Here is a 16602-nt window from a genome sequence, read left to right on the forward strand (position 1 = left end):
AAATGTTAACATCAGAGTACCAATAGGCTGATTTACAACTAAATGTTAACATCAGAGTACCAATAGGCGGATTTACAACTAAATGTTAACATCAGAGTACCAATAGGCGGATTTACAACTAAATGTTAACATCAGAGTACCAATAGGCTGATTTACAACTAAATGTTAACATCAGAGTACCAATAGGCTGATTTACAACTAAATGTTAACATCAGAGTACCAATAGGCTGATTTACAACTAAATGTTAACATCAGAGTACCAATAGGCTGATTTACAACTAAATGTTAATAGAGTACCAATAGGCTGATTTACAACTAAATGTTAACATCAGAGTACCAATTGGCTGATTTACAACTAAATGTTAACATCAGAGTACCAATAGGCTACTAAATGTTAACATCAGAGTACCAATTGGCTGATATACAACTAAATGTTAACATCAGAGTACCAATAGGCTGATTTACAACTAAATGTTAACATCAGAGTACCAATAGGCTGATTTACAACTAAATGTTAACATCAGAGTACCAATAGGCTGATTTACAACAAAATGTTAACATCGGAGTACCAATAGGCTGATTTACAACAAAATGTTAACATCAGAGTACCAATAGGCTAATTTACAACTAAATGTTAACATCAGAGTACCTATTGGCTACTAGATGTTAACATCAGAGTACCAATAGGCTGATATACAACTAAATGAGACAGAGGTGACTTACTTATCTGTCTTAGCACTACGTTTCCTGATGGTGAAAATGGTTTGTCGCAAGCGTGAGCAGTCGTCCTCCAGCGCCTCCATGGAGCTCCTGGTCACCTGGTGCAGGGCCCGCTCTGTGTTGAGCTCTGACTCAGTCTCCAGCAGTTGTTTCCTCAACTTGTGCACAAGATGGCTGCTATCACTGTGCTCCATTGGCCGGGAAGTTTCTATGTGGAACTGGAGCTGTTTAGAGAGCTGGGAGATAACTCGGTTCATCTCTAGCCTGTAGTCAACACAAACTTTTCAGTTAGCAACACAAGATGTTTCATTTCTAGCCTGTAGTCAACACAAACTTTTCAGTTAGTAACACAAGATGTTTCATTTCTAGCCTGTAGTCAACACAAACTTTTCAGTTAGCAACACAAGATGTTTCATCTCTAGCCTGTAGTCAACACAAACTTTTCAGTTAGCAACACAAGATGTTTCATTTCTAGCCTGTAGTCAACACAAACTTTTCAGTTAGCAACACAAGATGTTTCATCTCTAGCCTGTAGTCAACACAAACTTTTCAGTTAGCAACACAAGATGTTTCATCTCTAGCCTGTAGTCAACACAAACTTTTCAGTTAGCAACACAAGATGTTTCATTTCTGGCCTAAAACCAAAAAAATTGGCAATCCTAAAAGAGGAAAAACTTTACCACATGCTCTTCCCATCAAGATTTTCATTAGATTTTTGGGCCAGGAAATTTCTGAGTTTCTTTAATTCACTCTCCTGATCTTGGAACCTGCAAGGCAATGTGTTTACAGGTACACCTGTGATAGGCTTAATGTGTTTACAGGTACACCTGTGATAGGCTTAATGTGTTTACAGGTACAACTGTGATAGGCTTAATGTGTTTACAGGTACACCTGTGACAGGCTTAATGTGTTTACAGGTACAACTGTGATAGGCTTAATGTGTTTACAGGTACAACTGTGATAGGCTTAATGTGTTTACAGGTACATCTGTGATAGGCTTAATGTGTTTACAGGTACAACTGTGATAGGCTTAATGTGTTTACAGGTACACCTGTGACAGGCTTAATGTGTTTACAGGTACAACTGTGATAGGCTAAATGTGTTTACAGGTACACCTGTGACAGGCTTAATGTGTTTACAGGTACAACTGTGATAGGCTTAATGTGTTTACAGGTACAACTGTGATAGGCTTAATGTGTTTACAGGTACATCTGTGATAGGCTTAATGTGTTTACAGGTACACCTGTGATAGGCTTAATGTGTTTACAGGTACATCTGTGATAGGCTTAATGTGTTTACAGGTACAACTGTGATAGGCTTAATGTGTTTACAGGTACACCTGTGACAGGCTTAATGTGTTTACAGGTACAACTGTGATAGGCTTAATGTGTTTACAGGTACAACTGTGATAGGCTTAATGTGTTTACAGGTACATCTGTGATAGGCTTAATGTGTTTACAGGTACAACTGTGATAGGCTTAATGTGTTTACAGGTACAACTGTGATAGGCTTAATGTGTTTACAGGTACAACTGTGATAGGCTTAATGTGTTTACAGGTACAACTGTGATAGGCTTAATGTGTTTACAGGTACACCTGTGATAGGCTTAATGTGTTTACAGGTACAACTGTGACGGATTTAAGGTGCCAAGGTATCATTTTCATTTCACAAACAATAATTTGATTCAAACATTCAATACCTTTACAAACATGACAATCTAGCACAGATTCAGCCTGACATGACAATCTAGCACAGATTTAGCCAAACTGACATGACAATCTAGCACAGATTTAGCCTAACTGACATGACAATCTAGCACAGATTTAGCCAAACTGACATGACAATCTAGCACAGATTTAGCCTAACTTACTTGACAAACTGACACAGACAGGACACACTGACAGACACAGACTCTGACATGACAAACTGAGAGAAATGTTCCACTGACCTCAGCTGTGTCTGGCTCTCAGCTTGTGTTGATTCCTGCAGGAGCTTGACCTTTCTCTCAGCATCAGCAAGTTTCTCTTCCAGCTCCAAGGCAGTTTCCTGCAGCTGTTTCAAGAGAGGGGGACAGAGCTGGGTACTGATTGCTACATGACTTGGGCAACAAGTGGACCTTATGCTGTCCTGAGCTAATTGCTACATGACTTGGGCAACAAGTGGACCTTATGCTGTCCTGAGCTAATTGCTACATGACTTGGGCAACAAGTGGACCTTATGCTGTCCTGAGCTAATTGCTACATGACTTGGGCAACAAGTGGACCTTATGCTGTCCTGAGCTAATTGCTACATGACTTGGGCAACAAGTGGACCTTATGCTGTCCTGAGCTAATTGCTACATGACTTGGGCAACAAGTGGATCTTATGCTGTCCTGAGCTAATTGCTACATGACTTGGGCAACAAGTAGACCTTATGCTGTCCTGAGCTAATTGCTACATGACTTGGGCAACAAGTAGACCTTATGCTGTCCTGAGCTAATTGCTACATGACTTGGGCAACAAGTGGACCTTATGCTGTCCTGAGCTAATTGCTACATGACTTGGGCAACAAGTGGACCTTATGCTGTCCTGTAAACCATATCAATCCTACCTTGAGGTTCTCCTTGTTTTTATCAGCCAGCAACTCCCTGGTCTGCTCCAGGGCTACAGACAACTTGTGGGCCTCCTGTTGGTACTTGATCTGTTCTTTGTTCTCTGACTCACTGTGGGCGACAGGCAGGTCTCAGACACACAGGCAGGTACAGACACACAGGTAGGTATAGACACAGGCAGGTACAGGCACACAGGCAGGTACAGACACACAGGCAGGTACAGACACACAGGCAGGTACAGACACACAGGCAGGTACAGACACACAGGCAGGTACAGACACACAGGTAGGTATAGACACAGGCAGGTACAGGCACACAGGCAGGTACAGACACACAGGCAGGTACAGACACAGACAGGAACAGACACACAGGCAGGTACAGACACACAGGCAGGTACAGACACACAGGCAGGTACAGACACACAGGCAGGTACAGACACACAGGCAGGTACAGACACACAGGCAGGTACAGACACACAGGCAGGTACAGACACACAGGCAGGTACAGACACACAGGCAGGTACAGACACACAGGCAGGTACAGACACACAGGCAGGTACAGACACACAGGCAGGTACAGACACAGGCAGGAACAGACACACAGGTAGGTACAGACACAGGCAGGTACAGACACACAGGCAGGTACAGACACAGGCAGGTACAGACACACACGCAGGTACAGACACACAGGCAGGTACAGACACAGGCAGGAACAGACACACAGACAGGAACAGACACACAGGCAGGTACAGACACACAGGCACACAGGCAGGTACAGGCACACAGACAGGTACAGACACAGACAGGAACAGACACACAGGCAGGAACAGACACACAGGCAGGTACAGACACACAGGCACACAGGCAGGTACAGGCACACAGACAGGTACAGACACACAGGTAGGTACAGACACAGGCAGGTACAGACACACACGCAGGTACAGACACAGGCAGGTACAGACACAGACAGGAACAGACACACAGGCAGGTACAGACACACAGGCAGGTACAGGCACACAGGCAGGTACAGACACAGGCAGGAACAGACACACAGGCAGGTACAGGCACACAGGCAGGTACAGGCACACAGGCAGGTACAGACACAGGCAGGAACAGACACACAGGCAGGTACAGACACACAGGCAAGTCTCAGACACACAGGCAGGTACACACACAGGTAGGTACAGACACAGGCAGGTACAGACACAGGCAGGAACAGACACACAGGCAGGTACAGACACACAGGTAGGTACAGGCACACACAGGTAGATACAGACACACACAGGCAGGTACAGACACACAGGCAGGTCTCAGACACACAGGTAGGTACAGACACACACAGGTAGTTACAGACACACAAAGGTAGGTATTGACACACAGGCAGGTACAGGCACACACAGGTAGATACAGACACACACAGGCAGGTACAGACACACAGGCAGGTCTCAGACACACAGGTAGGTACAGACACACACAGGTAGTTACAGACACACACAGGTAGGTATTGACACACAGGTAGGTACAGACACACACAGGTAGGTACAGACACACAGGTAGGTACAGACACACAGGTAGGTACAGACACACAGGCAGGTACAGACACACAGGCAGGTACAGACAAACAGGCAGGTACAGACACACAGGCAGGTACAGACACACAGGCAGGTACACACACAGGTAGGTACAGACACAGGCAGGTACAGACACAGGCAGGAACAGACACACAGGCAGGTACAGACACACAGGTAGGTACAGGCACACACAGGTAGATACAGACACACACAGGCAGGTACAGACACACAGGCAGGTCTCAGACACACAGGTAGGTACAGACACACACAGGTAGTTACAGACACACAAAGGTAGGTATTGACACACAGGCAGGTACAGGCACACACAGGTAGATACAGACACACACAGGCAGGTACAGACACACAGGCAGGTCTCAGACACACAGGTAGGTACAGACACACACAGGTAGTTACAGACACACACAGGTAGGTATTGACACACAGGTAGGTACAGACACACACAGGTAGGTACAGACACACAGGTAGGTACAGACACACAGGTAGGTACAGACACACAGGCAGGTACAGACACACAGGCAGGTACAGACAAACAGGCAGGTACAGACACACAGGCAGGTACAGACACACAGGCAGGTACAGACACACAGGCAGGTACAGACACAGGCAGGAACAGACACACAGGTAGGTACAGACACAGGCAGGAACAGACACACAGGTAGGTACAGACACAGGCAGGTACAGACACACAGGCAGGTACAGACACAGGCAGGTACAGACACACACGCAGGTACAGACACACAGGCAGGTACAGGCACAGGCAGGAACAGACACACAGGCAGGTACAGACACACAGGCAGGTACAGACACACAGGCAGGTACAGACACACAGGCAGGTACAGACACACAGGCAAGTCTCAGACACACAGGTACAGACACACAGGCAGGTACAGACACACAGGCAGGTACAGACACACAGGCAGGTACAAACACAGGCAGGTAGAGACACACAGGCAGGTACAGACACACACAGGTAGGTACAGACACACACAGGTAGGTATAGACACACAGGTAGGTCTCAGACACACAGGCAGGTACAGAAACACAGGCAGGTACAGAAACACACAGGCAGGTACAGACACACACAGGTAGGTACAGAAACACAGGCAGGTACAGACACACACAGGTAGGTACAGACACACAGGCAGGTACAGACACACAGGTAGGTACAGACACACACAGGTAGGTATTGACACACAGGTAGGTACAGACACACACAGGTAGGTACAGAAACACACAGGCAGGTACAGACACACACAGGTAGGTACAGAAACACAGGCAGGTACAGACACACAGGCAGGTACAGACACACACAGGCAGGTCTCAGACACACACAGGCAGGTACAGGCACACAGGTAGGTATTGACACACAGGTAGGTACAGACACACAGGCAGGTACAGACACAGGCAGGTCTCAGACACACACAGGCAGGTACAGACACACAGGTAGGTACAGACACACAGGCAGGTACAGACACAGGCAGGTCTCAGACACACACAGGCAGGTACAGACACACAGGCAGGTACAGACACACAGGCAGGTACAGACACACAGGCAGGTACAGACACACAGGCAGGTACAGACACACAGGCAGGTACAGACACACAGGTAGGTACAGACACACACAGGTAGGTACAGGCACACAGGCAGGTATAGACACACAGGTAGGTACAGACACACACAGGTAGGTACAGACACACAGGTAGGTACAGACACACACAGGTAGGTATTGACACACAGGTAGGTCTCAGACACACACAGGCAGGTACAGAAACACAGGCAGGTACAGACACACAAAGGTAGGTATTGACACACAGGCAGATGTAGAACTGCAGAAATGGACCTACACTTGCTGTTTGAAGTCGAGGCTAAGCTGGTGAAACTTGCTGCTGGATTGGTGCTTGTAGCTGTTCAACAGTTGTTGGTGGTGGGACAACTCTCTCTGGTGATGTGAGAGAGAACTTTTGTGTGGGACATGTAGGAGCTGTGTGTGGGACATGTAGGAGCTGTGTGTGGGACATGTAGGAGCTGTGTGTGGGACATGTAGGAGCTGTGTGTGGGACATGTAGGAGCTGTGTGTGGGACATGTAGGAGCTGTGTGTGGGACATGTAGGAGCTGTGTGTGGGACATGTAGGAGCTGTGTGTGGGACATGTAGGAGCTGTGTGTGGGACATGTAGGAGCTGTGTGTGGGACATGTAGGAGCTGTGTGTGGGACATGTAGGAGCTGTGTGTGGGACATGTAGGAGCTGTGTGTGGGACATGTAGGAGCTGTGTGTGGGACATGTAGGAGCTGTGTGTGGGACATGTAGGAGCTGTGTGTGGGACATGTAGGAGCTGTGTGTGGGACATGTAGGAGCTGTGTGTAGGACATGTAGGAGCTGTGTGTGGGACATGTAGGAGCTGTGTGTAGGACATGTAGGAGCTGTGTGTAGGACATGTAGGAGCTGTGTGTGGGACATGTAGGAGCTGTGTGTGGGACATGTAGGAGCTGTGTGTGGGACATGTAGGAGCTGTGTGTAGGACATGTAGGAGCTGTGTGTAGGACATGTAGGAGCTGTGTGTGGGACATGTAGGAGCTGTGTGTGGGACATGTAGGAGCTGAGGTTAATAATTTCAAACATATCCAAACCTTGATGGTTTCGTTCCTCTCTTCACTCATTTTTAAAGCGACTTCTGAAGCTTGAAGTTTGAGGGAAAGGCCCTTCAACTGATCTTTGACTGTGGCAAGTTCCATCTCCATTTTCTTTCTAGCAAGCTGGTGACCACTGGCCTTCTCTTCCCATGACAACTGTGTGACAAATGGAATGGGGACAAATGTCAACATTTGATGGGGTCAACTGACAACATTTGATGGAGACAAATGTCAACATTTGATGGGGACAAATGTCAACATTTGATGGGGTCAACTGACAACATTTGATGGAGACAAATGTCAACATTTGATGGGGACAACTGTCAACATTTGATGGGGACAAATGTCAACATTTGATGGGGTCAACTGACAACATTTGATGGAGACAAATGTCAACATTTGATGGGGACAAATGTCAACATTTAATGGGGACAAATGTCAACATTTGATGGAGACAAATGTCAACATTTGATGGGGACAACTGTCAACATTTGATGGGGACAACTGTCAACATTTGATGGGGACAAATGTCAACATTTAATCGTGATGCACCTCAAGACTTACAATCCACGTCAACCTTGACGAGTGACTGACTACATTTACAAATGGTTTATACATGTAACATTGCAACTGTTATCTAAAATAGAATTTGTACGTGTAATGTTTCAAGCGCCTTCTATGCATGAACTTGTATGTGTAATGTTTCAAGCATCTTCTCTGTGTGAATTTGTATGTGTAATGTTTCAAGCATCTTCTATGTGTGAACTTGTATGTGTAATGTTTCAAGCGTCTTCTATGTGTGAACTTGTATGTGTAATGTTTCAAGCGCCTTCTATGTGTGAACTTGTATGTGTAATGTTTCAAGCATCTTCTATGTGTGAACTTGTATGTGTAATGTTTCAAGTATCTTCTATGTGTGAACTTGTATGTGTAATGTTTCAAGTATCTTCTATGTGTGAACTTGTATGTGTAATGTTTCAAGTATCTTCTATGTGTGAACTTGTATGTGTAATGTTTCAAGCATCTTCTCTGTGTGAACTTGTATGTGTAATGTTTTAAGTGTCTTCTATGCGTGAACTTGTACGTGTAATGTTTCAAGCATCTTCTCTGTGTGAACTTGTATGTGTAATGTTTCAAGCATCTTCTATGTGTGAACTTGTATGTGTAATGTTTCAAGCGTCTTCTATGTGTGAACTTGTATGTGTAATGTTTTAAGTGTCTTCTATGCGTGAACTTGTACGTGTAATGTTTCAAGCGTCTTCTATGTGTGAACTTGTATGTGTAATGTTTCAAGCGTCTTCTATGCGTGAACTTGTATGTGTAATGTTTCAAGCATCTTCTATGTGTGAACTTGTATGTGTAATGTTTCAAGTATCTTCTATGTGTGAACTTGTATGTGTAATGTTTCAAGCGTCTTCTATGTGTGAACTTGTATGTGTAATGTTTCAAGTATCTTCTATGTGTGAACTTGTATGTGTAATGTTTCAAGCATCTTCTCTGTGTGAACTTGTATGTGTAATGTTTCAAGTATCTTCTCTGTGTGAACTTGTATGTGTAATGTTTCAAGTATCTTCTATGTGTGAACTTGTATGTGTAATGTTTCAAGCATCTTCTCTGTGTGAACTTGTATGTGTAATGTTGCTCCCATAGCTGAACAAACCTTTTTGGCCCTCAGGTCTTCAATTGTTTCCTTTAACTGCCCCAGTTTGTCATCAGCTATTTTCTGTGAGGAAACAAACTGCTTTATTTGTAGATTTGATTCATTTAATTTCTCCTCTTTACTCTGCAGCTGTTCTATTAGACTTTCATTGACTTCTCTCTGTTTGTTCAGCTCTTCTGCCATTTTCTTCAAATTTTCCTCCATCTGACAAAAGAAAAATCCAGCATGTAGACTTGACTATAAACCAGTCTATTGGACCCCCAGTTTTAAATCACAGCAGAGAGAACAGGGTATATGCCTGTCATGTGCTGGCTGTTACATGGTTTGTTACAACACAACAATCAAATTATCAAAACATCAGAATCTACACAAGCACTTGAATGTCCACTATTACAATCAATCCCTCACCACCCCCCCCCCCCCCCCCAATCAGAATGTCCACACTAGCCACATACATGTGTAGAAGAATCTTCCATGGTCTTCTTCTCATACTGGTAGTTGTAGCGCATGCCTTCAATGGTGTGCCTGAGATCTGTTGTCTGCCTGTCGCTGACCTCCTCACTACTGCGCAGCTTATCCTGCAGGTCAAGAATGACCACAACTTTCTTGGCTATTTTCTCCTGTAGCTGGGAGTTTTCCTGCTTGAGCTCAGATATTTGCTTGTACAGTGAGTCCATGACCAGCCTCTTCTCCTCCATCCACTGGGACTGCTCGTGTATAGTCAGCTCTTGGGATTTACTTTGACTGAAATGTTTGAAAATGGCAATCATTAATATTCACACAAGTCCAATATTTGCCCTAAACATGTCCACAGTGACCTTATGAATGTTTGCCTGACCTTTGAACTTGCTCTAGCCTCTGGATGCTCTGTTTGTAGTTGAGAATTTCCTCATCCTTGTCTTGTAGCTGCTGCTTCAACATCTCCAACTCTTTACTGGGGAAGACAGAAACATGAACATTAAAACAGGCCACAGGACAAACATAACAGAGGACAAACAGGCCACAAGACAAACATACCACAGGACAAACAGAACACAGGACAAACATACCACAGGACAAACATACCACAAGACAAACATACTACAGGACAAACATACTACAGGACAAACATACCACAGGACAAACATACCACAAGACAAACATACCACATGACAAACATACTACAGGACAAACATACCACAGGACAAACATACCACATGACAAACATACTACAGGACAAACATACCACAGGACAAACATACCACAGGACAAACATACCACAGGACAAACATACTACAGGACAAACATACCACAGGACAAACATACCACAAGACAAACATACTACAGGACAAACATACCACAGGACAAACATACCACAGGACAAACATACCACAGGACAAACATACCACAGGACAAACAGAACACAGGACAAACATACCACAGGACAAACAGAACACAGGACAAACATACCACAGGACAAACATACCACAAGACAAACATACTACAGGACAAACATACTACAGGACAAACATACCACAGGACAAACATACCACAAGACAAACATACCACATGACAAACATACTACAGGACAAACATACCACAGGACAAACATACCACAGGACAAACATACCACAGGACAAACATACTACAGGACAAACATACCACAGGACAAACATACCACAAGACAAACATACTACAGGACAAACATACCACAGGACAAACATACCACAGGACAAACATACCACAGGGGAAACATACCACAGGGGAAACATACCACAGGACAAACATACCACAGGACAAACAGACCACAGGACAAACATACCAGAGGACAAACATACCACAGGACAAACATACTACAGGACAAACAGCTTACAGGACAAACATACCACAAGACAAACATACTTCAGGACAAACAAACCACAAGACAAACATACCACAGGACAAACAGAACACAGGACAAACATACCACAGGACAAACATACCACAGGACAAACATACCACAGGACAAACATACCACAGGACAAACAGACCACAGGAAAAACAGGCCACAGGACAAACAGGCCACAGAACAAACAGACCACAGGACAAACATACCACAGGACAAACAGGCCACAGAACAAAGTGTACAAAGGACCTCAAGGTCACTAATTGGTGAAGATTAGAATCTCTACCTCAAGGTCAAGGACTTTTGGTCAGCATGAGCCCTCTGACTGCTGATGTGCTCACTCAGCCTGAGATTCTCTCCCTTCACTTGGCTGATCTCCTCTTGCTTGCACCTAATGACCTCAGCATGTGTCTGTTCTTTCTCCCCCAACCTTCTGCAGGCCTCATGGTAATCTGGCAAGACAATGTAACACTTAGCAGTCTAGACACAAAGTTGGTGGTGGGGGGTACAATAGGCAATATTGATACATATATATATATATATATATATATATATATATATATATATGGTAATCTATCGTTTTAGGTATGTAAAATTGTCCGCGACTAGTAATGTAGTAATTACTAGCCGCGTGCGATTTTACATACCTAAAATGACAGATTACCTATATATATATATGTTACGGTCAAAGCCCGAAGTGCGGCCAAACCCCGGATTGGCCGGCCAATGCGCGGATTGGCCGGCTCTCTTGGCCAAAGCCCGAAGAACTTACAACTAAGATCGTATTTCGTACATTGGCCGGCCAATGCGCGCACTGGCCGGGACGTACTGGCCAAAGTCCGAAGTACTTAAACTTGACACCGTATTTTGTACATTGGCCGGCCAATGCGCGCATTGGCCGGGATGTCCTGGCCAATGTTGTATCTAGACTAAGTTGTGATCGCGTTTTAATTATTCTGGGTGCGGTTTCATTGTGAGTAACGTATTGTTTAGCTCTTGTTTGTATAGCATTCTATATGCAAGGTGACATGGATCAAAAAGGCCGTCAGACCATGAGACAGACATAGCAAATGGCTGTCAAAAGAAAAAAATGTAAATTCATGTTAGTTTCCATATATGGGCTACAGCTGTATGTGACAGCCTCCTCCATGATGACGAGGTGAGACAATCATCAAAGAACAAAATCAAAGACAGTCGGCGTCACCGACCACGTGCAACAAGACGGAACATTCAAAAGACTTTTCCGCGTTCCTAGATGTTTAAAACAAGATGATGACATGGATGCAAACAAATGAATCAGCTCATTGGGCTGAGAGTCTCAAATTCATTTAATTTATGAAAAATCGTTCTTTTCATCAATGAATCCAACAATCACCATACGAAGCCTTGTTTGGATGCAAAGCAAAAGTGGGACTTAGCACTTCAAATCTACCAAGAGAGGCTCTCAATAAAATAGTTACTGAGGAAGATCTTGAAAACATTGAACAAGAAATGGAGGTTGCCATAAATGCAACGACATCCTCAGCTAACACATCTGCTGCCGTGGCGGAACGTCCAGACCAGTTGCGTGACAATAATGTGGCCAATAGATTCTGTATAGTTTGTGAAAAACATTGTAGTGCAGCTCATTCTTGTGGATCCTATGGCAACGATGTGCATGCTATTTGTGGAATACCCAATGAAGCAGACGAAGGGTACGGAGGGAACATTACCTGCAGATTGTGTCACAACAAACAAGACATCATGGAACACAGGTCAGCAGCTCATACTGGCTTGCAAAATCAAGGTGCTAAGATGCTTAAAACATCAAATACAAAATTTAAAGATGTTGAAGTAGGTGACAATGTACGCATCCGTGTTCCAGATGTTGACAGAGGTCGCGGTGATCCCCGAAGCGTGATTGCAGTTGTCATGAGCGTCGAGGGCGGTTTCTACAAATTAGGAACGGAACATGGTGTTCTAAAACAACTGTATGCTAGAAGTGAGTTTTCAATTCTTCACGAAAAACTGCTCTTATTGTCGTCAGTTGGCACTGAGGAAAAATCACTACGAACCATCGCATCTTCATCGCATCTTCACAATCATTGACTGGGGGCCAAGGCTACACTCGCTGCAATTGCACAACCAAGTGTACAACAAATCGCTGCAAGTGTAAAAATAACAAGCTGCTATGTAATTCTAAATGCCATAAAAGTTCAACTTGTAGTAACAAATGATAATATTGATTGATTGAGACTATAGTACAATAAAAAATTTGAATGTTTCTGTCATTTACTTTAATTAATAATCAATAAAGACTTAATTTCATGATCCTACCGGCATAAAAAAACCAAAATCTGCTCATGATCTTCTAATTAAGACTTTGGCCGGTCCACCATGGCCAGTCCGCGGACTGGCCGGGACTGGCCGGCCAAAGACCGAAATCAAGAGCTATTTCAGACTTTGGCCGGTCCACAATGGCCAGTCTGCGGATTGGCCGGCCAAAGGCCGAAATGAAGCAAAGTTTCGGACTTTGACCGACCTATGGGAGGCGATATTGGCCAATGCGCGGATTGGCCGGCCAATCCTAGCATTGGCCGACTTCGGGCTTTGACCGTAACATATATATATATATATATATATATATGTATATATATATATATATATATATATATATATATATGTATATATATATATATATATGTATATATATATATATATATATATATATATATATATATATATATATATATATATATATATATATATTTATATATATATATATATATATATATATATATATATATATATATATATATATATATATATATATATATATATATATATATATATATTTCTGTTGTATTACCTTTCTGAAGCGTTTCCTTTTCTAACTTCATCTGCTGCATTGTCTCTCTTGCTAAGAGTAGCTGCCCCTTGTTCAGCTCCAGATCTGCTGTGACCTTGCCAAGCAAGTCTTTCAGCTCTTTTTCATTTTCTTGCCAACTTTTTAACTCTTTCTGTCATGGAAATTATAAGGGAGTAGTAGAGAGTCTTACAGAATCACTGGACCTACTGACTGTAGACCACTGGACCTACTGACTACAACATCACTGAACCTACTGACTGTAGACCACTGGACCTACTGACTGTAGACCACTGGACCTACTGACTGTAGACCACTGGACCTACTGACTGTAGACCACTGGACCTACTGACTGTAGACCACTGGACCTACTGACTGTAGACCACTGGACCTACTGACTGTAGACCACTGGACCGACTAATTACAACATCACTGGAACTACTGACTTGAATAAAGTATTAATAGACCATATTCTACCAACGAAAGATTAAGTTGATGAATTTAACTCAGCTGCAAGGTTGACTAACGCTGCAACTGATTAAGTCGACCAACCTTTAAAGTGCTGCAACTGATTAAGTCGACCAACCTTTAAAGTGCTGCAACTGATTAAGTCGACCAACCTTTAAAGTGTTGCAACTGATTAAGTTGACCAACCTTTAAAGTGCTGCAACTGATTAAGTCGACCAACCTTTAAAGTGTTGCAACTGATTAAGTCGACCAACCTTTAAAGTGCTGCAACTGATTAAGTCGACCAACCTTTAAAGTGCTGCAACTGATTAAGTCGACCAACCTTTAAAGTGTTGCAACTGATTAAGTTGACCAACCTTTAAAGTGCTGCAACTGATTAAGTCGACCAACCTTTAAAGTGCTGCAACTGATTAAGTCGACCAACCTTTAAAGTGCTGCAACTGATTAAGTTGACCAACCTTTAAAGTGCTGCAACTGATTAAGTCGACCAACCTTTAAAGTGCTGCAACTGATTAAGTGGACCAACCTTTAAAGTGTCCTCTGCTGCCTTGTGTGTGTTGAGCTGCTGTGTGAGCAGGTGGTGGTCATGTGACAACATGTCCAGTTTGTGGCCAGCAGCCGACAGATCTTCTTTACGCTGTTGGGACACTGCCTGCATCTCCCTCAACTGGAACCACAGCATGGCACTTATACAATGTCTTGTCTAGTGTAAAGTGACATCTGCAGCTAATGTCATGTCTAGTGTAAAGTGACATCTGCAGCTAATGTCATGTCTAGTGTAAAGTGACCTCTGCAGCTAATGTCATATATAGTGTAAAGTGACATCTGCAGCTAATGTCATATCTAGTGTAAAGTGAAATCTGCAGCTAATGTCATATCTAGTGTAAAGTGACATCTGCAGCTAATGTCATGTCTAGTGTAAAGTGACATCTGCAGCTAATGTCATATCTAGTGTAAAGTGACCTCTGCAGCTAATGTCATGTCTAGTGTAAAGTGACATCTGCAGCTGTCATGTCTAGTGTAAAGTGACATCTGCAGCTAATGTCATATCTAGTGTAAAGTGACATCTGCAGCTAATGTCATATCTAGTGTAAAGTGAAATCTGCAGCTAATGTCATATCTAGTGTAAAGTGACATCTGCAGCTAATGTCATATCTAGTGTAAAGTGAAATCTGCAGCTAATGTCATATCTAGTGTAAAGTGACCTCAGCAGCTGATGTCATGTCTAGTGTAAAGTGACATCTGCAGCTAATGTCATGTCTAGTGTAAAGTGACATCTGCAGCTGTCATGTCTAGTGTAAAGTGACATCTGCAGCTAATGTCATGTCTAGTGTAAAGTGACATCTGCAGCTAATGTCATGTCTAGTGTAAAGTGACATCTGCAGCTGTCATGTCTAGTGTAAAGTGACATATCTCCCCATGCAGCAAAGTATCAAATGCTATAACTGAGCTGCATGCTCTTTGGATTCTATATGTATATCAACTTGTATGCTTACCTCAGCATCTTTAGATTCTATCTGTATATCAACTTGTATGCTTACCTCAGCATCTTTGGATTCTATCTGTATATCAACTTGTATGCTTACCTCAGCATCTTTGGATTCTATCTGTATATCAACTTGTATGCTTACCTCAGCATCTTTGGATTCTATCTGTATATCAACTTGTATGCTTACCTCAGCATCTTTGGATTCTATCTGTATATCAACTTGTATGCTTACCTCAGCATCTTTGGATTCTATCTGTATATCAACTTGTATGCTTACCTCAGCATCTTTAGATTCTATCTGTATATCAACTTGTATGCTTACCTCAGCATCTTTAGATTCTATCCTTGAGGCCATGACTGCTGTACTCTCTTTCAAAGACTTCACTTCCTGTGACAGAGAAGCCACTTGAGTCTGGTACTCATGCTCTTTTTCCTCCATCTTAGAGAGTTCAAAGTTCATCTTCTTTATCTGTGACTGCAGGTCTGTGATGCAGCTGTCCTTCTCTTGTAGTGCCAGAGTGCTGGAGAGTTGTGTCCCTTCACACTCCTCAATCTTAAACAAAATATCAGCAACCAATGTTTATATTTTGATTACAATCTGGTGACATTACAGCAAACAATGTTTACAGCTAATGATTGAATACAGGCAATGTTTACAGCTAATGATTGAATACAATGTTTACAGCTAATGATTGAATACAGGCAATGTTTACAGCTAATGATTGAATACAGGCAATGTTTA

General features: G+C 43.2%; 1 protein-coding gene across 6 annotated transcripts in view; it reads right to left on the bottom strand.

Moving 5' to 3' along the window:
* LOC131955886 (golgin subfamily A member 4) overlaps positions 1-16602 on the bottom strand; it is a 53218-nt gene that overhangs the window by 4391 nt on the left and 32225 nt on the right. For all 6 annotated transcript variants that reach the window (XR_009388911.1, XR_009388914.1, XR_009388913.1 and 3 more), the window contains exons 22-34: positions 16183-16413; positions 14898-15038; positions 13907-14057; positions 11345-11510; positions 10033-10128; positions 9650-9938; positions 9195-9398; positions 7532-7690; positions 6748-6842; positions 3311-3422; positions 2669-2772; positions 1401-1487; positions 724-984 (exon numbers count right to left, since the gene is read on the bottom strand). Coding sequence is in view for 2 of the 6 variants with exons in the window: in XM_059320200.1 (XP_059176183.1) it covers positions 724-984; positions 1401-1487; positions 2669-2772; positions 3311-3422; positions 6748-6842; positions 7532-7690; positions 9195-9398; positions 9650-9938; positions 10033-10128; positions 11345-11510; positions 13907-14057; positions 14898-15038; positions 16183-16413 (2096 nt within the window). In the remaining 4 variants the exon portion in view is untranslated. The remainder of the gene's footprint in view (positions 1-723; positions 985-1400; positions 1488-2668; positions 2773-3310; positions 3423-6747; positions 6843-7531; positions 7691-9194; positions 9399-9649; positions 9939-10032; positions 10129-11344; positions 11511-13906; positions 14058-14897; positions 15039-16182; positions 16414-16602) is intronic.

The sequence above is a fragment of the Physella acuta genome, unplaced genomic scaffold (genome assembly GCF_028476545.2).
Source record: "Physella acuta isolate Inbredline_101_S28 unplaced genomic scaffold, ASM2847654v3 ptg000079l, whole genome shotgun sequence".
NCBI lineage: Eukaryota > Metazoa > Mollusca > Gastropoda > Physidae > Physella > Physella acuta.